This window comes from Hemitrygon akajei, chromosome 30 (assembly GCF_048418815.1).
Source record: "Hemitrygon akajei chromosome 30, sHemAka1.3, whole genome shotgun sequence".
NCBI classification, from domain to species: domain Eukaryota; kingdom Metazoa; phylum Chordata; class Chondrichthyes; order Myliobatiformes; family Dasyatidae; genus Hemitrygon; species Hemitrygon akajei.
This window is the reverse complement of record NC_133153.1, coordinates 44,247,035-44,272,796: the sequence shown is the minus strand read 5'-3', so window position 1 is coordinate 44,272,796 and position 25,762 is coordinate 44,247,035. Positions and strand designations below refer to the sequence as shown.

At 41.9% G+C, this 25,762-nt stretch overlaps 1 protein-coding gene across 6 annotated transcripts in view; it reads right to left on the bottom strand.

The window, feature by feature from the left end:
• The window catches only part of pde8a (phosphodiesterase 8A), a 180,722-nt gene that overhangs the window by 106,606 nt on the left and 48,354 nt on the right, over nt 1-25,762 (bottom strand). For 5 of the 6 annotated variants that reach the window (XR_012096766.1, XM_073032809.1, XM_073032807.1 and 2 more), the window contains exons 2-7: nt 19,897-19,953; nt 16,656-16,846; nt 15,705-15,764; nt 14,977-15,034; nt 7,732-7,820; nt 6,345-6,423 (exon numbers count right to left, since the gene is read on the bottom strand). Coding sequence is in view for 5 of the 6 variants with exons in the window: in XM_073032809.1 (XP_072888910.1) it covers nt 6,345-6,423; nt 7,732-7,820; nt 14,977-15,034; nt 15,705-15,764; nt 16,656-16,846; nt 19,897-19,953 (534 nt within the window). In the remaining variant the exon portion in view is untranslated. The remainder of the gene's footprint in view (nt 1-6,344; nt 6,424-7,731; nt 7,821-14,976; nt 15,035-15,704; nt 15,765-16,655; nt 16,847-19,896; nt 19,954-25,762) is intronic. The other variant, XM_073032808.1, reaches the window with a different exon arrangement.

Genomic DNA, 25,762 nt, shown 5'->3' with positions numbered 1-25,762 from the left:
CATATTACACTAGTCATTTTGTTTGCTGCAAAATCAAGATGAGATGATTGCCCAGTTCAGTGTATCTTTGGTTGCTGAAAAAGGCACATTGCCTTTACTGTGTTTTAGCATCCCAGGTATTCAGTGAAACAGTCAAACACACTATGATGCTGATATCTGTTCCAAAGGGTGCCACTCATAACAAGGTAACTCTCCTCTGCAGCTGCACCACATTACCTGGTAGTTACTGCGGAGTCCTTGCACTAGAGTTTAACACTACAAATCCCAATTCAGACAGGAGAATGCCACCAAACTAGGCAAGCTAATTTTCTTAAAATAAAACATCAAAAATCTTGATTTACACTCAGACAAAAGGATGGAAAGGCCAGAGTCTGAACTGGACACTAATTATGTCAATGGCTTTTTTACAGTAACGGTAAATGTTAATTGTGAATGCAGCCTGACCTGCAGACAGCAGTTTAAAATATATATAGTTTTTAAAATACACTTGGAAGAAAAAGTTAGTGAGCCCTTTACAGTTATCTGGTTTTCTACATTAATTACTCAAAACACGGATTGACCTTCATCTAAGTCACAATAATAGACAAACACAATTTGCTGAAACTAATAACACACAATTGCACTTTTCATGTCTTTATTGAATACATTGTTTAATCATTCACAGTCCAGGCTGGAAAAAGTATGTGAAACCTTAATCATTGGTAGAACTTCCTTTAGCAGCAATAACCTCCACCAAACATTTCTTGTAGCTGCTGATAAGACTTGCACAATGGCAAGGAGAAATTTTACACCATTCCTCTACACAAGCCTTTTTCAGTTCATCAATATTTCTGGGATACAGGTGTCCCCCGTCTTTCGAACATTTGCTTTATGTCAACTTGCTGTTACGAAAGACCTACATTAGTTACCTGTTTTCGCTAACAAAAGGTGTTTTCACTGTTACGAAAATTGGCAACGTGTGCTGAGCAGCCAAGTTCCTCTCCCGGAACTGCATTCTAGCCGGCATTGTTTAAACACTTGCCTGTGCTTTATGTTGATTTATTTTGTGAATCCGTTAGCAAGATGACTTCTAAGGTATCGGAAAAGCCTAAAAGAGCGCGTAAGGGCATTACACTTAGCGTAAAACTAGACATAATTAAGCGTTTCGATCGTGGTGAACAAAGTAAGGACATAGTGAGTTTGGCTAAGGGTTTATGGAAGTTGACGAAGATGATGTTGAAGAGGTTTTGGCATCCCCTTACCAAGAACTGACAGATGAAGAGGAAAGGATAACAATTGAAGCCGAATGCAGTAGCGAACGGCCCAAAAGTGAAGATGTCCAGGAACGGAACAGGAAGCAATTGCGTGAGATTTTCGCTGCGATTGACAACACTGCAATGATTGCAGAAAAGCATGACTTTAATTTTGAAAGGGTACGTAGGTTTAGGGCATATTTGCAGGATGGTTTGAGTGCTTACAAAGAACTGTATGATAGAAAGATGCGCGAGGCTAAGCAGACAAGCATACTGTCGTCTTTCAAGCCTTCCACATAGCCACAGCAGACGACGAAACTCAATCTTCGACATTGAGGCAGGCAGACATAGAAGAAGGTGACCTGCCTGCCCTGATGGAAACAGACAACGATGAGATGATACCCTAGTCTCCTCTACCTCCCACCACCCCAACCTCCGACGACTCAGCCTAACACACCATCAGTGTGCTTGCTCTCTTCTCAATTCTGGTAAGTGAAACTACACTGTACATAAATTATTTCTACTTTATATAGGCTGTGTATTTTTATGTGTTATTTGGTAGCTTTATAGCTTAAAGGTTACTGGAAAGAGTGTTTCTGCTGGGAACGCTTGCACCGTGTGTTTCTGCTGGGAACACTTGCACCGCGTGTTTCTGCCGCGAGTGCTGCCGAGAGCGCTTGCGTGAGATTTTCGCTGCAGTGGACAGTGCTGCAATAATTGCAGAAAAGTATTCCTACATTACATAGGCTGTGTATTTATCAGATCATTCCTGCTTTTACTATATGTTACTGTTATTTTAGGTTTTGTGTGTTATTTGGCATGATTTGGTAGGTTATATTTTGGGTCTGTGAACGCTCACAAATTTTTCCCATATAAATAAATGGCAATTGCTTCTTCACTTTATGACATTCCGGCTTACGAACTGTTTCATAGGAACGCTCTACCTTCAAATAGCGGGGGAAACCTGTACCTTGCATGAACAGCCCTCTTCAGGTCATGTCACAGAATCTTAACTGGGTTAAGGTCAGACTCCAAAACACAAATTATCTTCTTTTTAAACCATCCTGATGTCATTTAAAGAGCAAACATGAGGAAATCTGCAGATGCTGGAAATCCAAACACGATGTCATTTACTCATGTTTCAGATCATAAGACCATATGATATAAGTGCAGAATTAGCCCATCTGATCCATTGAGTCTGCTCCGCCATTCAATCATGGTTGATTCTTTTTTCTTAAATCTTCTCCTCAACCCCAGTTCCCGGCTTTCTCCCTGTAACCTTTGATGCCATGTCCAATCAATAACCTATCGATCTCTGCCTTAAATACACTCAACAACCTGGCCTCCACAGCTGCATGTGGTAACAAATTCACCACCCTTTGGCTAAAGAAATTTCTCCGCATCTCGGTTTTGAAAGGGTGTCCCTCTATCCTGAGCCTGTGCCCTCTTGTCCTAGAGACTATCCCACCATGGGAAACATCCTTTCTACATCTACTCTGTCGAGGCCTTTCAGCATTCGAAAGGTTTCAATGTATTCCACCCTCATCCTTCTGAATTCCAGCGAGTACAGACCCACACCCATCAAATGTTCCTCGTATAATAACACTTTTATTCCTGGAATCAACCTTCTGAACCTCCTTTGGACTGCCTCCAATGTCAGCACATCTTTTCTAAGATGAGGGGCCCAAAACTGTTCACAATACTCAAGGTGAGGCCTCACCAGTACCTTATAAAGCCTCAGCATCACATCCTTGTTCTTGTATTCTAGACCTCTTGAAATAAATGTTAACATGGCATTTGCCTTCCTCACCACCGATTCAACCTGCAAGTTAACCTTCAGGGTGTTCTGCACAACTTATTTCTACTACCAAAGTGCATGACCGTGCATTTTCCAACATTGTATTTGCCACTTTCTTGCCCATTCTCCTAATCTGTCCAAGTCCTTCTGCAACCTACCCGTTTCCTCAACACTACCTGCCCCTCCTCCAAACTTTGTATCATCTGCAAACCTGGCAACAAAGCCATTTACTTCATCATCTAAATCACTTATATACAGCATAAGAAGAAGTGGTCCCAACACCGATCCTGTGGAACACCACTAGTCACTGGCAGCCAACCAGAAAAGGATCCTTTTATTCTCACTTGCTGCCTCCCACCAGTCAATGCTCTAACCATGTCAGTAACTTTCCTGTAATACCATGGGCTCTTAACTTGGTATGCAGCCTCATGTGTGGCACCTAGTCAAAGACCTTCTGAAAGTCCAAATATACAATATCCACTGCATTCCCTTTATTTATCCTACTTGTAATCTCCTCAAAAAATTCCAACAGGTTCGTCAGACAGAATTTTCCCTGAGGGAAACCCCCATGCTGACTTTGTACTATCTTGTCTCATGTCACCAAGTACTCCACCTCACCCTTAACAATTGACTCTAACATCTTCCCAACCACTGAGGTCAGGCTAACTGGTCTACAATTTCCTTTCTGCTGCCTTCCTCCTTTCTTAAAGAGTGGAGTGACATTTGCAATTTTCCAGTCCTCTGGCACCATGCCAGAGTCCAATGTTTTTTTGAAAGATCATTTCTAATGCCACCACAATCTCTAATGCCACCTCTTTCAGAACCCTAGACTGCAGTTCCTCTAGTTCAGGTGACTTATGTACCTTTAGGTCTTTCAGCTTTTTGAGCATCTTCTCTCTTGTAACAGTAACTGCACCCACTTCTCTTCCTTCACACACTACAACATCAGGCACACTGCTCATGTCTTCCACAGTGAAGACTGACACAAAATACTCATTTAGTTCATCAGCTGTCTCTTTGTCCCCCATTATTATTTCTCCTGCCTCATTTTCTAGCAGTCCTATATCCACCCTCATTTCTCTTTTATTTTTAATATACTTGAGAAAACTTTACTATCAACTTTGATATTATTTGTTAGCCTGTTTTCATACTTCATCTTTTCCCTTCTAATGATTTTTTTTTTAGTTGCTCTCTGTAGGTTTTTAAAAACTTCCCAATCCCCTATCTACTCACTAATTTTTGCTTTGTTGTATGCCCTTTCTTTTGCCTTTAATTCCCTTGTCAGCCACGGTTGTAATATTTTACCATTTGAGGGTTTCTTCATTTTTGGAATACACGTCCCGCACTTCCTAATTTTTCCCAGAAACGCACACCTTTGCCGCTCTGATGACATCCTTGCCAGCAGCTCCTTCCAATTTACTTTGGCCAACTCCTCTCTCATACCACTGTAATTTCCCTTACTCCACTGAAATACTGCTACATCAGACTTTACTTTCTCCCTATTAAATTTCAAATTGAACACAATCATGTTATGATCACTGGTTCCTAAGGGTTCTTTTAACTTAAGCTCCCTTATTGCCTCTGGTTTATTACGAAACATCCAATCCAGTATAGCTAATCCCCTAAGTAGGCTCAACAACAAGTTGCTCTAAAAAAGCTATCTCTTAGGCGTTCAACAAACTCACTCTCGAGATCTATTACCAACCTGATTTTCTCAATCGACCTACATGTAAAAATCTCCCATGCCTTCCATAACATTGCCTTTTCTATTTCCTGTTGTAACCTGTGGTCCATCTCCCAGCCACTGTTGGGAGGCCTGAGTATAACTGATATCAACGTCATTTCATCCTTGCAGTTTCTCATCTCAACCCACAAGGATTCAACATCTTCTGATCCTATGTCACACCTTTCTAATGATTTAATGACATTCTTTACCAGTAGAGCCTCGCCACACCCTCTACCTACTTTCCTATCCATCTGATATATCACTGCCTTGTTGCATCATCCAACTTCTAATAAGCTTCAGGTGATGGACCGCTACCCTAACACTCTCCTGTAAAATGTCTTGATACAATTTTGAATGCATTGTTCCCTCAACGATTTCAGCTGTCCAAGCCCTGAGGCAGCAAAACAGCACCAAACCATGATGCGATGCTCCTCCCATCATGTTTTACAGTTGGGATGAAGTTTTGGTGTTGGTGTGCAATATCCTTTTTCCTCCAGAGTTGTGTATGTGTCTGCCAAAAAGTTCAATTTTTGTCTCATCTGTTCACAGAACACTGTCCCAGTAGCATTGTGGAACATCCAGGTGGTCTTTTGCAAACTTGAGACATGTAGCAATGTTTTTTTTTGGAGAGGAATTGTTTCCCCCATGGTGTCCTTCCATGGACACAATTCTTGCTCAGTGTTTTTGTTATAGTGGACACATGAACAGAGGCTTTAGCAAATTCTAGAGATTTCTGCAGGTCTTTTGCTGTTACCCTTATGTTCTTTTTCATCTCCTTCAGCATTGCATATTGTGCTCCTGATGTGATCTTTGCAGGATGCCTACTGCTAGGGAGAGTAGCAACAGTTCTGAATTTCCTCCAATTATAGACAATCTCTTACTGTGGACTGATGAACACTCAGGTCTTTAGAAATGCTTTTGTAGAGTTTTCCAGCTTCATGCATCTCTACAATTCTTCCAAAGTCCTCTGAAAGTTGTTTTGATCGAGGCATGGTGCACAGAAACAGATCTTTCTTGAGTAGAACAGGCTGTTAGTAACCTGACTGTGTCTTTTTTTTTTTAAAAACAGGGCATGGCACCTCTACAACCCACACCTCCAATCTCATTTCATTAATTGACCCAACTCTAAATAACTTTTGTAGAAGGTGTTACTCCAGAGGTTCACATATTTCTTTGAACCTAGACTGTGTTTAAATGGTGTACTCAGTATTGATGACATATAGTACAACTTTTTGTGTGATATTAGTTTAGGCAGATTGTTTTACTCTATTATTGTGACTTAGATGAAGATCGGACTACATTTTATGAGTAAATAATGTAGAAAACCAGGATAGGATTATATACATCTGCAAAGGGTTCACAAGTTTTTCTTTGCAGATGTATATTATATGTTAAATACATATAACATATGCGTGTTACACAAATACATTATATGTATATCATTGTTTTTAAATCACTTTCCTTGAAGTGATGAAGAACTAAATATTACCTTAAAGTGTAAAACTGTCATTGAAGATGTGTAGACATTTGCGATTACTTCTAAATACAAGGGCAAGTTGGTTCCAATTGCTAATTGTCAGCAACTAACCTGAATAATATTATCTTCACTTGTAATTTCTATAGACTCTTGGCATTGTTCCAGAGCTGTGAAGATTGCACCAGATGCCCTGGAAGGGGGAGAAGGAAGAATGGGGGGTGGGAAGAGCATGAGGGGAGAGAGCGGGGGAATGTAAAGAGCAAGTGGGAGGAGGAGGAGAAATAATTTTAATAAGTTCACACAGTACCAGATCTTTCATGTTTTATGGAATTTATGCAAGAAACTAGAAAACAGATTTTCCAAATAAATATTTTTGCTTGTATAGTATTCATTAGACAGGGGACACTTTAATGATCTTGCTGATATCACAGATGGAAACTACAAACATCCAAAATCAAGAATGTACCTCATTCACCATTAAATTCAACTGGTCACATGGTCAGGTAACGCTTCTACAAACTACAGCCCACAGCACTGGATTATTGCCTTAACTGAGCTGCCCACAACCATTCATTAATTTATTCTGCATGTCCTGGAACAGCACCTGCTGAGTGCCAAACCCATCTTCATCAGCTATAGAAAATGAATGGAGCTTCCAAACAAAAGACCAGTCAGGGGTCCTGGAGGACAGCCTTTGTTGCTGTGTGTGTGGGGGGGGAGGGGGGTGGCTGAGAAAGAGAAATGATAAGTGGTGTTTTAATCAGAAATACAAGAGATTATGCAGATATTGGACACCATAGACCTCTAACATTAACTATGGGGTATGTGGAACTCAGGATGAGAACTCCTGCTACTGAGGTTTAAAACAGAGGTAGAGATAGGGCGAATAGTCACAGTCTTTTCCTAGAGTAGGAGGGCATAGATTTAAGGTAAGGAACGATTTAAAAGGGGATCTGAGGGGCAACTTATTCTACATAGAGGGTGGGGGGGGTACATAGAGTGAGCTGCCAGAGGTGAGAACAATTACAAATTTATAAGACATTTTAACAGGTATATGGATTTAAAAAAAATGTTTCAAGGGACATGGTCCAAATGCAGGCAGATGGAACTGGTTAAGCTAACTTGACATGATCAAGTTGGGCTGAAGGGTCTGCTTCTGTGCAGAACTCATAACTATTTCCTGTGATAATTTTCAGAATACTTGTGTTACTATCAACTTCCTTTCTCTCTTAATCCCACTGCAGGTAAGCATGGCAGCCCCTAGCAACCAGGTTTGACAGGAGTGAGAAGAGAAACGGTGCTCTTAGGATAAACATACATCAGTTGGCCCTGGGACACTTTGGATGTGATCCATGCTGATGACCAACAGACTAGAAGCTCTAAATGGGAACGACTGATGAGGATTATGGAGAGAAAGAAGAGCATTCTGTAACTGCTGATTTATTAGTGCCATTTAACTCCATACATTAGCACCATAGCTCAATGAAACAGTTTGTACCTCAGTTTGAATCGTGCACGAACTTCTCCAAACTCTAATTGGATGAGCTCATTATAGCAGGCAATGACACTGGAATTCTCAATGTACCACTGAAAAGACAAATGCACTGCACATCAGTGAAATTATACAAGAAAACTCTGTCAAATGTTTACTAAGTTTACTACTGTCCGAAGCACTGAACTATTCCAGAGTCCTGGAGAAAGTTCAGTGAGAGAAGACCAAAAAAAAAGCACACACTTTGTTAGAGCTCAAGCAGTCTGAAGATAATATAAAGCTTCAAAGTTAGAATGTTTTGGTTGGTTAAATGGGGAAAAAATAATTTCTAATGGTAAACATCAGAATAAGTACAGGTAATAAATTTAAAAATTATAAAAACAAAGGCAGCAAATCAATCCTCTATTTCTGGAGGGTTGTTATGGCATGAAATGCAGCCACAAATTATAGGGAGAAACAGAGTCCGTATACAGCTTTTGCAAGCAAATAAATATTAAAGAGTGGGAAAAGGGTGCAGTCAGCAGGAAAACTGACGTTCCCTGTAAAGGCAGTGCAATCTGTAGCATGCACCTCGTGTCAGTTGCTCAAAGGGGCATCCAGAAGCTGTGACGTCATCAAACTGGTTGAGCAGCCAATCACATTTGCGCACAGAGCAAACAGGGGGGAAAAGTTTTGAATTAATTTACAAAATATTTTCAAAACATCTCAATAGTCACAGAACACTGCAGCACAGAAACAGGTCCTTTGGTCCTTTTAGTCTGTGCAAAACCATTAATCAGCTGAGTCCCATTGACCTGCAACCGGACCATAGCCCTCCATACACCTCTCATCCACATACCCATCCAAATTTCTCTTAAATGTTTAAATCGAACCCGCACCCACCACTTCTGCTGGCAGTTCATTCCACAGTCTCACCACCCCGAGTGAAATTCCCCATAAATATTTCACCTTTCAAACTTAACCCATGACCTCTATAGTATGATACTGCTCACTGTGCAAGACCTACCCTGGTTGGTCCTACCAAAGTGCAAGACCTCACTTGTCTGCATTAAATTCCATCTGTCATTTTTCAGCCCATTTTTCAAGCTGGTTCAGATCCATTGCAAACTTTGGCAATCCTCCACGTTATCCTCCACGTTATCCACTATGTCCCCAGTCTTGGTGTCATCCACAAATTTGCTGATCCAGATAACCACATTATCATCCAGATCATTGATATAGATAACAATAACAAAGCAGCACCAATCCTTGTGGCACTTCACTAGTCACAGGTTTCCAGTCAGAGAGGTAACCACCTATAACCATCTCTGGCTTCTCTCATGGTGCCAATGACTAATCCAATTTACTACCTCATTTTGAATGCCAAGCAACTGAACCTTCTTGACCAACCACCCGTGCGAGACCTTGTCAAAGGCCTTGCTAAAGTCCATGTATACAACATCCACTACCTTGCCTTCATCAATTTTCCTGGTAACTTTAAAAAACTTGAAAAGTTTGGTTAGACACGATTTACCATGAACAAAGACACCATATTGACTATCCTTAATCCCTGTCTATCCAAATACTTATATATCAGGTACCTTCTAATAACTTCTGTTACGCCTGTGGCCCCCTCCTTTTTGAGGATCGCTATTGCTTCGAGTCAGGAGACCCAGGAATTGAGAGAGAGACACGCAGATTCCTCAATGTTTGGAATGTGTCCTGGGCCTCCGAGATACAAAGCCACGGAACAGGTCATTGTCTTTTGGAGACGGAATTGTGTATTGAATACTGTACGATTCATCGAAGCCCCCCAGGCAATGAACCGAGGGGGGTTGGTGGAGAGATTGCATCATCCCAACCTGATTGACATCTGAGACCCTGTGAGTCAGGATAAAAGAGGGTCTGTGGGAACAGCCCCTCAGACGCACCAGAAGAAATGCTAGAACTCCTGTAACAGCGTAATAGCGAAAGCCGGTGGAAAAGCCCACGTGCGTCCTTTTCCATTTGCCTCGGAATTGGTGGGGCCTTTACCACAGAAGCCCGGCTTTAGCTAACCACAAAGGGGAAATCAGCCCCCAACGACTCTCGAAGGATTGACATCATAAAAGGAATGGGCAAGTTAAACCTCCGTCTCTCTCTCCAACCAACAAGCTGCAGCTTGAATGAACTTGAGTGACCTTTATATTTCCATCGGACAATACATTATCCCCTAGACAACGATAGAGCTATTTCTTATTGATTATTATTATACCTGCGCTTTTAGATTTAGTATTGACTACGTATATTATCTGTATGGTTGCATTGATATTATTTTTGTGTATTTTTATCAATAAATACTGTTAAAAATAGTACCATCAGACTTCAACGGACCTCTCTTTCTTTGCTGGTAAGTGACCCAGTTACGGGGTATGTAACACTTCCTACTACTGATATCAGGCTCACCTGCCTAACTGGTATACTATTATTGAGGGCAACACCCCAGGGGTACTCTGTACTGGCTGCCTATTCCTTTTCCCTCTCCTGATAGCCACCCAGGTAGCTGCCTCCTGCAACTTACAAGTGACTACCTCCCTATAGCTCCTATCACCACCTCATTCTCCAAGGAGCTGTAGCTTGGTGCACTTTGTGCAGATGCAGTTATCAGGGAGACTGAGGGTCTCCAAAATTTCCCACATTTCACATAAATAACAGCGCTAACTCTGGACCCATCCTGAGTGACTAGCTATGTACGAACAGGAAAAAACCTTACTGGAAGCTTACTTAGAGCTCTTCTAAACCTGATGAGCCAAAGCCAGACCACTAACATTGGTCCAGTCACAAAATGGCCACTCCACTTACACTCCTTTCTTTTTATGGCTCAATGACTCACTCCTGCAAAATATTGTTCTCTCACTCACTACTTCAAACAGTGACTCATTCCCAACAAGACTTGCAGTTTTCAAATTGCTTTCAGCCTGTAAGACGTCGCTGTCTCACTCGCTACTTCAATGATTCATTCCCAACAAGACAGTTTAGGGGAATGGGCAAAGTGGCAAATGAAATATAATGTTGGAAAGTGTATGATCATGCACTTTGATGAATGAAGTAAACAGGCAGACTATTATTTAGATGCAGAGATGCAAAGGGACTTGGGAGTCCTTGTGCAAGATACCCTAAAGATTAGCCTCCAGGTTGAGATGGTTGTAAAGAAGGCAAATGCAATGTTGGCATTCATTTCTAGAGGTATAGAATATAAGAGCAGGGATGTGATGTTGAGGCTCTTGGAGTATTGTGTGCAGTTTTGGGCCTCTTTATTTTCGAAAGGATTACTGACAGTGGAGAGGGTCCAGTGAAGATTCACGAGAATGATTCCATGAATGAAAGGGTTACCGTATGAGGAACATCTGGCAGCTCTTGGGCTGTATTCCCTCGAGTTCAGGAGAATGAGGGGGGGATCTCAGAAACATTCTGAATGTAAAAAGACCTGAACAGATTAGATATGGCAAAGTTATTTCCATGGTAGGGGATTCTAGGACAAGAGGGCATGAATTCAGGATTGAAGGACATCCTTTTAGTACAGAGATATGGAGAAATTACTTTAGTCAGAGGGCGGTTACCACAAGCGGCTGTGGAGGCCAAGTCATTGTGTGTATTTAAGGCATAGATAGATAGGTTCTTGATTAGCCAGGGCATCAAAGGTTATGGGGAGAAGGCAGGGGAGTGGGAATGGCTGGAAGAACTTGATCAGCCCATGATTGAATGGCGGAGTATACTTGATTGGCTGAGTGGCCTGCTCCTGATCCTATATCTTATGGTCTTCAAATGACTCTGACCCTGCAAATGTCTCTCACTTGCTACTTCAAACAATTATCAAATGCACATGTTCTAGAAATTGGAATATCGAAAATGTTTAAAATGAAAATCCATTAATCCATATATCTGATACTTAAGGGGGCTGTAATTAATTTTTCAATATTCTTTGTAAGAGAAAGTTTGTTGAGCAGTAATTATGATTTTATTCACTACTAAGAACTTGGAGCTCCTGCAACAAAAGCAAACTATCTCGATGACTAGTGAATACTTTGTTCCAGGACGCTCGTCAACAGTTTGCTTCATGATTCCCTGCAGAATTTTCCAGCCCCAACATCCACCTTCTCACCAGCTCAGCTCAGAATAAAAGTTCTCTTTTTCTTCATCCAATGGATGTCACGTTCTTTAATGTAAATTCCCAAATTAAACGGATCAATTACATAATCACGCAGCATGTGCTCCAAGCAAAATTCTGCACAGCAAAATAGCTTCTTAGTACACCATTCTTCAGCTGTGAAATTCTAATTATAATTCCAATGTAATCAGATTCCATGTTAATAAATTATGTAATAAGACAAATCCCTCCCACCCAGTTCCTGCTGTCCATTATCAATCAGTGATCACACACCAATATAAAATGGACCAGCATCAAAAAAGCATTCTTTTCCCCATCCAACCCTCTCCATATACTTAAAAGCTAGTTTCACTTTCTTTCTTCGCTGCCTGGTCAACCCTACATCAAATACAGAAATGACTAATTAAAACACAGTAGAGCAGTGGAATCCTGAGCCAGAATGTTCTACATACATGGTCCCATATGGAGGGATGACTCAAGTTCAGGTAAGAATACCCAAGCCAAGATCAAAGTGCTTCAATCTTTTTGGGAAGCTGAAAACTCTGAACAAAGCTAATGCCATCAAATAATATACTCAAGGTAAATTACCAAAGTACTCAATGTCACTCCATGTTGTCTACCCATTACTTGAGACTTAAACTTGATCTCTCCCATCTCCTTCACCTGACAGAAGTTAATCCAGGAACTGCAGACCTGCATTGCTACGGAAGCATCTATTGGTGCAATACCAAAGGTAGCAGTGAAATAATTTTGCAGAGAAGGTGAGTGAAAGCAAATTCTAACACCTGCCAGATGGTACAAACAAAACACTCAAGAGGAAACCACTGCTTGATCATTTAGTCTTGCTAGACAGGCACTCAAAAATTAAAACCTGCTTTCCAAATTAACATATTCCCATCATTGCAACTATTGCACAATTACAAAGGAAGAACAAAACGTGAATGAAGGGTTCCCACCCTGCACCTACCACCTAACAACCTTAGTCTTTGCCCCGCCAGGATTTCAGGTGTGGGGTATTATAGATAGATAGATAGATAGTTTATTCATCCCCATGGGGAAATTCAACTTTTTTCCAATGTCCCATACACTTGTTGTAGCAAAACTAATTACATACAATACTTAACTCAGTAAAAAATATGATATGCATCTAAATCACTATCTCAAAAAGCATTAATAATAGCTTTTAAAAAGTTCTTAAGTCCTGGCGGTTGAATTGTAAAGCCTAATGGCATTGGGGAGTATTGACCTCTTCATCCTGTCTGAGGAGCATTGCATCAATAGTGGGGTGTGTCAGGAATGGACAGGAGGAGGAGTATAGGAAACTGATACAGGACTTTGTGATATGGTGCAACTCAAACTACCTGTGTCTCAATATCACCAAGACCAAGGAGATGGTGGTGGACTTTAGGAGATCTAGGCCTCATATGGAGCCAGTGATCATTAATGGAGAATGTGTGGAGCAGGTTAAGACCTACAAGTATCTGGGAGTACAGTTAGACGAGAAGCTAGACTGGACTGCCAACACAGATGCCTTGTGCAGGAAGGCACAGAGTCGACTGTACTTCCTAAGAAGGTTGGCGTCATTCAATGTCTGTAGTGAGATGCTGAAGATGTTCTATAGGTCAGTTGTGGAGAGCGCCCTCTTCTTTGTGGTGGCGTGTTGGGGAGGAAGCATTAAGAAGAGGGACGCCTCACGTCTTAATAAGCTGGTAAGGAAGGCGGGCTCTGTCGTGGGCAAAGAACTGGAGAGTTTAACATTGGTAGCTGAGCGAAGGGCGCTGAGTAGGCTACGGTCAATTATGGATAACTCTGAACATCCTCTACATAGCACCATCCAGAGACAGAGAAACAGTTTCAGCGACAGGTTACTATCGATACAATGCTCCTCAGACAGGATGAAGAGGTCAATACTCCCCAATGCCATTAGGCTTTACAATTCTACCGCCAGGACTTAAGAACTTTTTAAAAGCTATTATTAATGCTTTTTGAGATAGTGATTTAGATGCATATCATATTTTTTACTGAGTTAAGTATTGTATGTAATTAGTTTTGCTACAACAAGTGTATGGGACATTGGAAAAAAAGTTGAATTTCCCCATGGGGATGAATAAAGTATCTATCTATCTATCTATCTACCTGTCGCTGAACCTGCTTCTCTGTCTCTGGATGGTGCTATGTAGAGGATGTTCAGAGTTATCCATAATTGACCGTAGCCTACTCAGCGCCCTTCGCTCAGCTACCGATGTTAAACTCTCCAGTACTTTGCCCACGACAGAGCCCGCCTTCCTTACCAGCTTATTAAGACGTGAGGCGTCCCTCTTCTTAATGCTTCCTCCCCAACACGCCACCACAAAGAAGAGGGCGCTCTCCACAACTGACCTATAGAACATCTTCAGCATCTCACTACAGACATTGAATGACGCCAACCTTCTAAGGAAGTACAGTCGACTCTGTGCCTTCCTGCACAAGGCATCTGTGTTGGCAGTCCAGTCTAGCTTCTCGTCTAACTGTACTCCCAGATACTTGTAGGTCTTAACCTGCTCCACACATTCTCCATTAATGATCACTGGCTCCATATGAGGCCTAGATCTCCTAAAGTCCACCACCATCTCCTTGGTCTTGGTGATATTGAGATGCAGGTAGTTTGAGTTGCACCATATCACAAAGTCCTGTATCAGTTTCCTATACTCCTCCTCCTGTCCATTCCTGACACACCCCACTATGGCCGTGTCATCAGCGAACTTCTGCACATGGCAGGACTCCGAGTTATATTGGAAGTCTGATGTGTACAGGGTGAACAGGACCAGAGAGAGTACGGTTCCCTGCGGCGCTCCTGTGCTGCTGACCACCGTGTCAGACCTACAGTCTCCCAACCGCACATATTGAGGTCTATCTGTCAAGTAGTCCACTATCCAATCCACCATGTGAGAGTCTACTCCCATCTCCGTTAGTTTGTGCCTTAAGATCTTGGGCTGGATGGTGTTAAAGGCAAGATTGTAGATTCTTGATTTGAGTATCCACCGTGCCCACAGCTGGGGCTTCCACCAGCAAGCCATCAAGTATTCCCAATGTGAATAATCTGAAGCCCAAGGACAAAGGACAGAAACAAAGAACCAACAACCTACCCGTGTGAATCCTGCAGTAAGCAATGGCATCACAGAGACTTCCTCCTGATCCTTTTGTCTAAAATGCAATGTCATTGTAACATTAAAAGATTAGAAAATGTCAACATATAAAAACAAAGTTAATCAGCGAGTTTCAAATTAAGCCTATCTAATGTTGATCTGTTGCTTAAGAAAGGCTTTAAGAATAAGCCGGGCAATTATAGGCTGGTCAGCTTGACATCAGTAGCGGAAAAGTTATTGGAAGGTTTTTTTTTTTAAAAAGGGAGAGTATTTGGATAGACAAGACCTGATTAGGGATAGTCATAATGGCTTTGCATGTGGTAGATTCTATCTAACTAGACTTATAGTTTTTTTGAGAAGGGTACCAGGAAACCTGATGAAGGAAAGGCAATGGATGTTGTCTACATGGACTTCAGCAAGGCCTTTGACAAAGTTCCGCAGATGAGGCAGATCAAGAAACTACAGCTGCCCAGCATTCAGGATGAGGTAGTAAATTAGATTCAACACTAGTTTCACGGGAAACCCAGAGAGTGGCATATGGGATAAAGGCCTTCATTAGTCAGGGCACTGAATACAAGAGTAGGGGGTCTATACTTGAACTTTGAATGGCGGAGCAGACTCAATGGACCAGACCGCCTAATTCTGCTCTTATGTCTTATGGTCTTAAATAATAGCAGCCTCACTGAATGGACTGAGGCTCTCAGCTCCAGCATCAATAAGATACTTACAGTTGTTTGGCAACAGCAACAATGACAGTGCCTTCTGATGACTGTGTTGCTCTGATAGACCTGTAAGTAATGATATAATTGGTTTATTTACCAGCAAATCCAAAGATAAGAGAAATCAGTTATACTGAACTGTGCAACAGAATATTTAATTAATAACTATAGCTACAGCTTGAAGATTCAACGGAGTAAACAGACAAGGAAAAAAAACTGAAAATATTTCATATTGAGCACCAGAACCCTATTCGTACATGCATGCACCCCACATGGGACTACACACTTAAACCAGAAACATTATGAAATGAACAGCTAAATGAAGCATTAACATTTGCCATGATGTACCCAGGATAGAGGAGTTCATACACCAGAGCCAGAGGAGTGTTGCAAGTTTAAATTACTAACAGTAAAGTTCTAGGGGTAAAAAACAAAGTTCAGTGTTAGAGTGAGGAAATGGATGGAGTGGAAATGCTCAACATCACAAAAAAAAATTGGGTGTGAGTTCTACCATATCTTAATGACACCTGACTACAGCCCTCGAATAAAATGTCATTAAAAACAGAAGTGTACTAAACCTCTAGGAAGAGTGAACAAGGGAGATGGTCTTTTATCTGTTAGCAACTAACAGATAGAGATCAAAGTAACATCAAAAAGATGTCTTTTCCCACTGTCACAACTGCAAAGATCTTTAGCAGTTTGCATTTTTTTTTAATTCTTTCATTATTTAAAAAAACCATGATTTTCCCATAAACCTGAACTTATTTGTTCTTTCAAATTGTAGGTGGGGTAAGGAAGGCACTGAAAAAGTTCACATAGTGAAGAGGTAGGTGTTTAATAGGAAACCTATATCAAGCATTAGAAACAGTCTGGTAGCTAGCACTAACAGCTGCATTCAGGAAAATAACCTGCAAGCATAACAAGTCTCCAGTCTGTACAACAGTCAAAGAAGCTACTCACAGGCATAATGCCTCCGCATCAAAATACTTGGAATGCCTGTTGTCTATGATGACGATTTCATGATTTTTGTCCAAGAAGCATCTCAGTGCAGCCTCTGGTGTCTGTACCACATTGCACTTGTACCCTGCCCGATCACATGCCCAATAGAATCCAGCACTCTGGCTATCTTCCCTGGGAAACACTAGAAGGACCTGGAAGACACCAGCTTTATACAATTAGCAGCACAAAAAGTTAATGCAGCAACTTTACAGGACAAAGTACCTGCCATAGACTTATTGAACATAGTAATATCAGAAAATGCCATACCCATCTATGAAGAGTCAATGTAGGGTGAGTCAGTATGGGTGGAAGTCAGGAACAGGAAGGGAGTAGTTACTCTATTGGGGGTATTCTATAGGCTCCCTGGTAGCAGCAGAGATACCAAGGAGCAGATTGGGAGGCAGATTTTAGAAAGGTGCAAAAATAACAGGGTTGTTATCATGGGTGACTTTAACTTCCCTAATATTGATTGGCACTTGATTAGTTCCAAGGGTTTAGATGGGGCAGAATTTGTTACGTGTGTCCAGGATGGATTCCTGTCACAGTATGTTGACAGGCCGACTAGGGGGAATGCCATACTAGATCTAGTATTAGGTAACGAACGGGGTCAGGTCACAGATCTGTCAGTGGGTGAGCATCTGGGGGACAGTGATCACCGCTCCCTGACCTTTAGCATTATCATGGAAAAGGATAGAATCAGAGAGGACAGCAAAATTTTTAATTGGGGAAGGGCAAATTATGAGGCTATAAGGCTAGAACTTGCGGGTGTGAATTGGGATGATGTTTTTGCAGGGAAATGTACTATGGACATGTGGTCGATGTTTAAGGATATCTTGCAGGATGTTAGGGATAAATTTGTCCCGGTGAGGAAGTTAAAGAATGGTAGGGTGAAGGAACCATGGGTGACAAGTGAAGTGGAAAATCTAGTCAGGTGAAAGAAGGCAGCATACATGAAGTTTAGGAAGCAAGGATCAGATCGGTCTATTGAGGAATACAAGGTAGCAAGAAAGGAGCTTAAGAAGAGGATGAGAAGTGCAAGAAGGGGTCATGAGAAGGCCTTGGCGAGTAGAGTAAAGGAAAACCCCCAAGGCATTCTTCAATTATGTGAAGAACAAAAGGATGACAGGAGTGAAGTTAGGACCGATTGGAGATAAAAGTGGGAAGATGTGCCTGGAGGCTGTGGAAGTGAGCAAGGTCCTCAATGAATACTTCTCTTTGGTATTCACCACTGAGAGGGAACTTGATGATGGTGAGGACAATATGAGTGAGGCTGATGTTCTGGAGCATGTTGATATTGAGGGAGAGGAGGTGTAGGAGTTGTTAAAATACATTAGGATGGATAAGTCCCCGGGGCCTGACGGAATATTCCCCAGGCTGTTCCACGAGGCGAGGGAAGAGATTGCTGAACCTCTGGCTAGGATCTTTATGTCCTCGTTGTCCACGGGAATAGTACCGGAGGATTGGAGGGAGGCGAATGTTGTCCCCTTGTTCAAAAAAGATAGTAGGGATAGTCCAGGTAATTATAGACCAGTGAGCCTTATGTCTGTGGTGGGAAAGCTGTTGGAAAAGATTCTTAGAGATAGGATCTATGGGCATTTAGAGAATCATGGTCTGATCAGGGACAGTCAGCTTGGCTTTGTGAAGGGCAGATCGTGCCTAACAAGCCTGATAGAGTTCTTTGAAGAGTTGACCAGGCATATAGATGAGGGTAGTGCAGTGGATGTGATCTACATGGATTTTAGTAAGGCATTTGACAAGGTTCCACACGGTAGGCTTATTCAGAAAGTCAGAAGGCATGGGATCCAGGGAAGTTTGGCAAGGTGGATTCAGAATTGGCTTGCCTGCAGAAGGCAGAGGGTCATGGTGGAGGGAGTACATTCAGATTTGAGGGTTGTGACTAGTGGTGTCCCACAAGGATCTGTTCTGGGACCTCTAATTTTTGTGATTTTTATTAACAACCTGGATGTGGGGGTAGAAGGGTGGGTTGGCAAGTTTGCAGACGACACAAAGGTTGGTGGTGTTGTAGATAGTGTAGAGGATTATCGAAAATTGCAGAGAGACATTGATAGGATGCAGAAGTGGGCTGAGAAGTGGCAGATGGAGTTCAACCCGGAGAAGCGTGAGGTGGTACACTTTGGAAGGACAAGCTCCAAGGCAAAGTACAAAGTAAATGGCAGGATACTTGGTAGTGTGGAGGAGCAGAGGGATCTGGGGGTACATGTCCACAGATCCCTGAAAGTTGCCTCACAGGTAGATAGGGTAGTTAAGAAAGCTTATGGGGTGTTAGCTTTCATAAGTCGAGGGATAGAGTTTAAGAAACGCGATGTAATGATGCAGCTCTATAAAACTCTAGTTAGGCCACACTTGGAGTACTGTGTCCAGTTCTGGTCGCCTCAGTACAGGAAGTATGTGGAAGCATTGGAAAGGGTACAGAGGAGGTTTACCAGGATGCTGCCTGGATTAGAGAGTATAGATTATGATCAGGAATTAAGGGAGCTAGGGCTTTACTCTTTGGAGAGAAGGAGGATGAGAGGAGACATGATAGAGGTGTACAAGATATTAAGAGGAATAGACAGAGTGGACAGCCAGCGCCTCTTCACCAGGCCACCCCTGCTCAGTACAAGAGGACATGGCTTTAAGGTAAGGGGAGGGCAGTTCAAGGGGGATATTAGAGGAAGGTTTTTTACTCAGAGAGTGGTTGGTGCGTGGAATGCTCTGCCTGAGTCAGTGGTGGAGGCAGATACACTAGTGAAGTTTAAGAGACTACTAGACAGGTACATGGAGGAATTTAAGGTAGGGGTTATATGAGAGGCAGGGTTTGAGGGTCGGCACAACATTGTGGGCCAAAAGGCCTGTAATGTGCTGTACTATTCTATGTTCTTTGTTCTAATGTCATTGCATCAAAAGTAGAAAAAAATTGAGCGTATCAATATGTCTTAATTGAAGAGATGGGAGTGGTGGAGAGGCAGTGTCTGTAATAGGCTACTGACCAGACAAAGCCGGGCAATCTTTTCTCCTCAGGTGTTCCAGTTTCAACGATTGCTCATTGTCTGGAAAGCGAAGTTGAGGTTAACAATCGCATCAGCAAATGGATTTACTGAATGTCACAGCAGCACCATTCTCACTTCCATTTTATTCATTCTTATAATTACAACCTAAACTCAAGACCTCAATTCTCAGTCTTTGGCTTCATTACATGTACCTGGATGGCTTCCTGTTGGATCTTCATTGGTCCGAACTGAACCTCAGTCACCGTTTCCTGCGTACAGAAACAAGATTAAAAACCAACACTTTTTTTTTTAAACATATAAACCCAAGTTAAACAGATATTGGACCCAACTTTACAACTCTGCAACATAGATTTTCACTGTATTCTTCTGGGAGAACGTATGTGCACATCAGAATTGTCCCCATTTTACATCACTCCACAGATATACACAATCCTAAATTCCATTAACTAAAGATTCTAAAGAGAATCAGTTGCGTGTTTGTGGTGAATGAGGCATCATAATCTAGCCTCTTCTCAAATTTAGAATTACCCATTCATTTTGGATTCATTCATATGCCACACAAAATTATCCACCCTTCTCATTTATAGCAGCTCTAGTTTGAGATACTATGTGCTTTAGTTGCTAATCAGAATAGGACACCCCTTTTGTCCAAGGTCTTCCTCCTCTTGACTCTAGAAAATGTAATTGTGCAGTAGAAGTGTACATATCACTCCAGTACACTCAACTGAAGATTAAAATGTATAGATTAAGGACTGGACTAGTGTTGTAAGTATAAATTAACTTCAAAATAAATCTTTCAAAACAATTAAAGATCTTTCTGACCAGAATTAGAGATTAACCTTCATCCAAAGGGTTATAAAATCCTTACCCTTAAATAATTATTTTAAAATCAGAAGCAGACAAACTTCAGGAAACTCAAATAAATCAATCAGAATCAGGTTTATTATCACCTGCATGTGTCATGAGATTTATTAACGGCAGTAGTTCAATGAAATACATGATAATATAGGGAAAAAACTAAATCAATTAAAATATAAGTACATCGGAATCAGGTTTATCACCGGCATGTGACATGATATTTGTTAACTTAGCAGCAGCAGTTCAATGCAATACATAATTTAGCACAGAGAAAAAAATAAATAAAACATAATAACAAATAAACAAGTAATTCAATTACATATATTGAATAGACTTAAAAATGTGTAAAAACAGAAATACTGTACATTTTAAAAAGTGAGGTAGCTTCAAAGCCCATTTAGGAATCGGATGGCAGAGGAGAAGAAACTGTTCCTGAATCGCTGAGTGTGCACCTTCAGGCTTCTGTACCTTCTACCTGATGGTAACAGTGAGAAAAGGGCATGCCCTGGGTGCTGGAAAGGTCTTTAATAATGGTCTTTAATTATTAAAGGTCTTTAATAATTTAAATATTTAAATATTTAAATAATAATATTTAATAATGGCGATGCCTTTCTGAAACACTGCTCCCTAAAGATGTCCTAGGTACTTTGTAGGCTAGTGCCCAAGATGAAGCTGACTAGATTTACAACCTTCTGCAGCTTCTTTCCGTCCTGTGCAGTAGCCCCTCCATACCAGACAGTGATGCAGCCTGTCAGAATGCTCTCCACGGTACAACTATAGAAATTTTTGAGTGTACTTGTTGACATGCCAAATCACTTCAAACTCCTAATAAAGTATAGCCACTGTCTTGCCTTGTTGATCACATCAGTATGTTGGGACCAGGTTAGATCCTCAGAGATCTTGACACCCAGGAACTTGAAGCTGCTCACTCTCTCTACTTCTGATCCCTCTTTGAGGATTGGTATGTGCTCCTTCACCTTACCCTTCCTGAAGTCCACAATCAGCTCTTTCGTCTTACTGACATTGACTGCCAGGTTGGTGCTGCGGCACCATTCCTCTAGTTGGCATTTCACACTCCTGTACACCCTCTCGTCACCACCTGAGATTCTACCAATAATGGTTCAGCAAATTTGTAGATGATATTTGAGCTATGCCTAGCCACACTGTCGTGTATACAGAGAGTAGAGCAGTGGGCTAAGCACACACCCCTGAGGTGCACCAGTGTTGATTGTCAGCGAAGACGATATGTTATCACCAATCCACACAGACTGTGGTCTTCTGGTTAGGAAGTCGAGGATCCAGTTACAGAGCGCGGTTCAGAGGCGCAGGTTCTCCAACTTCTCAATCAAGATTGTGGGAATGATGGTATTAAATGCTGAGCTATAGTCGATGAACTGCATCTTGACATAGCTGTTTAATAAAAATAGTACAAAGCAGATAATATATATTAAAAAGTGAGGTAGCATTGATGGGTTCAATGTCCATTTTGAAATTTGATGGCAGAAGGGAAGAAGCTGTTCCTGAATTGCTGAGTGTGTGCCTTCAGCTCCTATACCTCCTTCCTGATGGTAACAATGAGGAGAGGGCATATCCTGGGTGATGTGGAAATAAGTAAACTACGTACTCTGATATGACATTGATTTACTCGAACTGAGAAAAAATGGAATTCATTCCACATAGCGACAAACCACTCATTTCTATCCTTACCCAGCCATCAACTGCAGACATTCTAGACCACAAATCACAAAAGGAACACCACGGACACGTTTCACAGCATCTGACTTGGAAAAACATTGTTGCCTGCTCATTGGTGCTCGATTTAAATTCTGAAACCCTTAACCAGATGCACCAGCTTCACCACATGAACTGTAGTGGTTCCAAGTGGCAACTCAGCACGACCACCAGCACTGTAACATCTTATGCTTTACTGAGGAGATACCAGACCAAGCCATTGAACCCATCAGGTTCTCTGTGTTCCGAGTGGACAGGTCTTAAGACCTCTCTGAGAAAAGTAAAGGTGGGGGAGTATGTTTCATGGTGAACAATGCTGGTGTGACCCAGGCAGTGTGCACACCCTCAAATCCTTTTGCTCCCCAGATCTGGAGTACCTTATACTGCTACGTCAACCTTTCTAGCTGCCGAGAAAATTCACGTCTGTTATTATTACAGCTGTGTACATTCCACCACAGGCTGATTTCAACCTGGCTCTCAATGAACTTTGCAAAACCATCAATATTCACAAAAATCACACACCCAGAGGCTGCTTTCATCATTGCTGGAGATTTTAACCACGCATCGCTGACTAGAGCTTACCCAAAGTTCTGCTAACACACTGAGGTAAGTACACAGGGAGGAAGAATACTCAACCACTGCTACTCTCCCTTCCGCAATGTCTACAAGGCACTTCTCCGCCCTCCATTTGGAAATTCTGACCATTCCCATCTTGCTCCTGCCCACCTACAGGCAGAAATTGAAGCAGGAAGCACCCATAGTGAAAACTATCCACTGCTGGTCCAGCCAATCAGACTCAATGTTACAAGACTGCTTTGATAGCGTCAGCTGGGAGGTATTGAGCTGAGAACATCTCCAAATACACAGAGGTGGTCACAAGCTTCATTCTGGAGTGCATTGAAGATATTGTTCCCCAAAAATCGGTTCGGGTCTACCCAAACCTGAAGCCTTGGGTAAATAGTTCAGTGCACATTGCTCTCAGCACAAGGGATAAAGCCTTCACCTCCAGAGACGAACAGGAGCTCAAGAGATGCCACTATGATTTACTTAGAGCCATCAAGCTGGCAAAATGGCAAAACAGGGACAAAATCCAGTCACAACGACACACACAGCATATGGCAAGGACTGCACAACATCGCCATCTCGCTCCAGAATGAGTTAAATTTTTTTTTTTTTTTTAAACACACTCGATTCGAGGTTGATAGGACTGAACCCCCGAGGAAAGTCGCTGACGAGACCACGGTCATCTCCGAGGCTGGGGTACATAGAACATTCCAACGTGTCAACAGCCACAAGGCTCAAAGTATGTGCAGAACAGCTGGCTGGTGTGTTTATAGACATTTTTAATCTCTCCCTTTCCCAGTGTGTAGTGCCCTCCTGTTTCAAATTGTCCATCATTGTCCCTGTACCCAAGAAAACCAAGGTAGTATGCCTGAATGATTGGCGCCCTGTCGCACTCACCTCAATTATAAGCAAATGCTTCGAGAGGCTGGTTAAAGACTACATCAGCAGAATGCTGGCACCCACACTGGACTCCCTACAATTCACCTACTGACAGAACCCATCTTCTGATGATGCCATAGCCACAGCACTACACACCATCCTCACTAATCTGAAGAAAAGGGATGCATTAGAATGCTAGTCCTGGACTTCAGTTAAGCACTCAATATGATAATTCCCTCCAGACTTGACAGGAAGCTCAGAGACCTAGGCCTGCATCATACCTTGTGCAGCTGGATCTTAGACTTCCTATTGGTGAGAAGGATGGGCTCCCTCACCTCTGCCACTCTGAACACAGGTGCCTCCCCCCACCAGGGTTGTGTTCAGAGTCTCCTTCTCTACTCCCTTTACACCCACAACTGTACTCCTACACAGAGCTCCAATCTGCTGATCAAATTCACAGATGACACGACTTTGATTGGCCTTATTTCTAATGGTAAAGAGACAGCCCGCAGAGGAGAGGCTGACACCCTGACACAGTGGTGCCAGGATAACAACCTCTCCCTCAATGTCCAAAAAACAGAAGAGCTGATTGTGGATTACAGGAGGAACTGAGACAGGCTCAGCTCAATCAATATCAATGGGTCTGCAGTTGAGAGAGGGAGTAATTTCAAGTTCCTCGGTATACACATCACTGAAGATCTCACTTGGACTGTAATTACCAGCTTTGAGGCAAAAAAAAAGAGCACAGTAGCATCTCTTCCACCTCAAGTGACTAAAGAAGTTCAGCATGACCACCCCCCCCCAAATCCTCAAGATCTTCTACAGTGGCACTGAGAGCGTCCTGACTGGTACGTGAACTACACCAACCTTGATTACTGGGCCGTGCAGAGAGTGGTACGGACAGCCTTGTGCATCTGTGGATGTGAACTTTCCTCCATTGAAGACATTTAGAGCTGTAAATGCATAAAGGAGGCCTGGAAGATCACCAGGGACACTAGTCATCCAACCATAAACTGTTTCAGCTGCTTCCATCTGGCAAACGGTACCACAGCATTAAAGCCAGGACCAACAGTTTTCTACAAGCCATTAGACTTTAAATTCACTTGTCTGTACATTGCAAAAGAGTCATAACACAAAGAATTTTACTCCCTCACGTTGTGGAATGGATGCAAAACTTAAATTCTATATTCCAAATAGAGACAATCTCAAGAACCAGGACCAGTGGTTTGCCCATGACTCACATTGACTCAGCCAATAATTATGAGTGCTGCATCATATACAGTGCTGTTTTTGGATGACATATTGAAATGTACCCTGAAGTACATGGATATTATATGAAAATAATGAAAGGGAATTAGTCTCTGATATATGTGGCCAAGATTATCCATTAATATAATCAAAATCATCAGGTGATCAGTAATCCTGCTTGCAAAGGGATTCAGTAATGAATAAACTGAAGTATAAAATACTTAACTGCAAAATTCAAAGCCATCGAGTGTTTTGGGGGTCTTCTATAAATGAGTTGGAGCTTGTACGTGAGGATATTGACAATGTTAAGGGATAAGGAATTGGTAAAACCAAGCTAGTCCAAGTGAGCAATTACATTGTTGAGGTACAGCATGTTTTAGCAGCAGTGGTTAGGAGACAAGCCTGACACAATTCTACAGCCCACATTATTGGTCAGCAGCCCAAATCTAATCCATTTGACACAAAACTTATCAAAGTGTTACTCAGCCCAAAGGATAGTACGAACTATAGCCTGAGGCCTTCATCTCCACGCCAAAGCATCTGTTGTGGGGAAAAAAAGTGTGTGTGGGAAGGAGTTATAGATTCCTGCTTGCCCTTCTGAAGCAACAGTATACAGCATTATTCTTGAACAAATTAGCTTCAAAAAGTTAGCACTGTATTATTCCATGTAATTGCAAAGAGCAATTTTGTGGACTGGGGGTGCATTCCCTTCATCTAACAGAAAGGTTCATGATTTTTTTTTATATATAAGGTTTGACAAAGTATGTAGCAAAACAA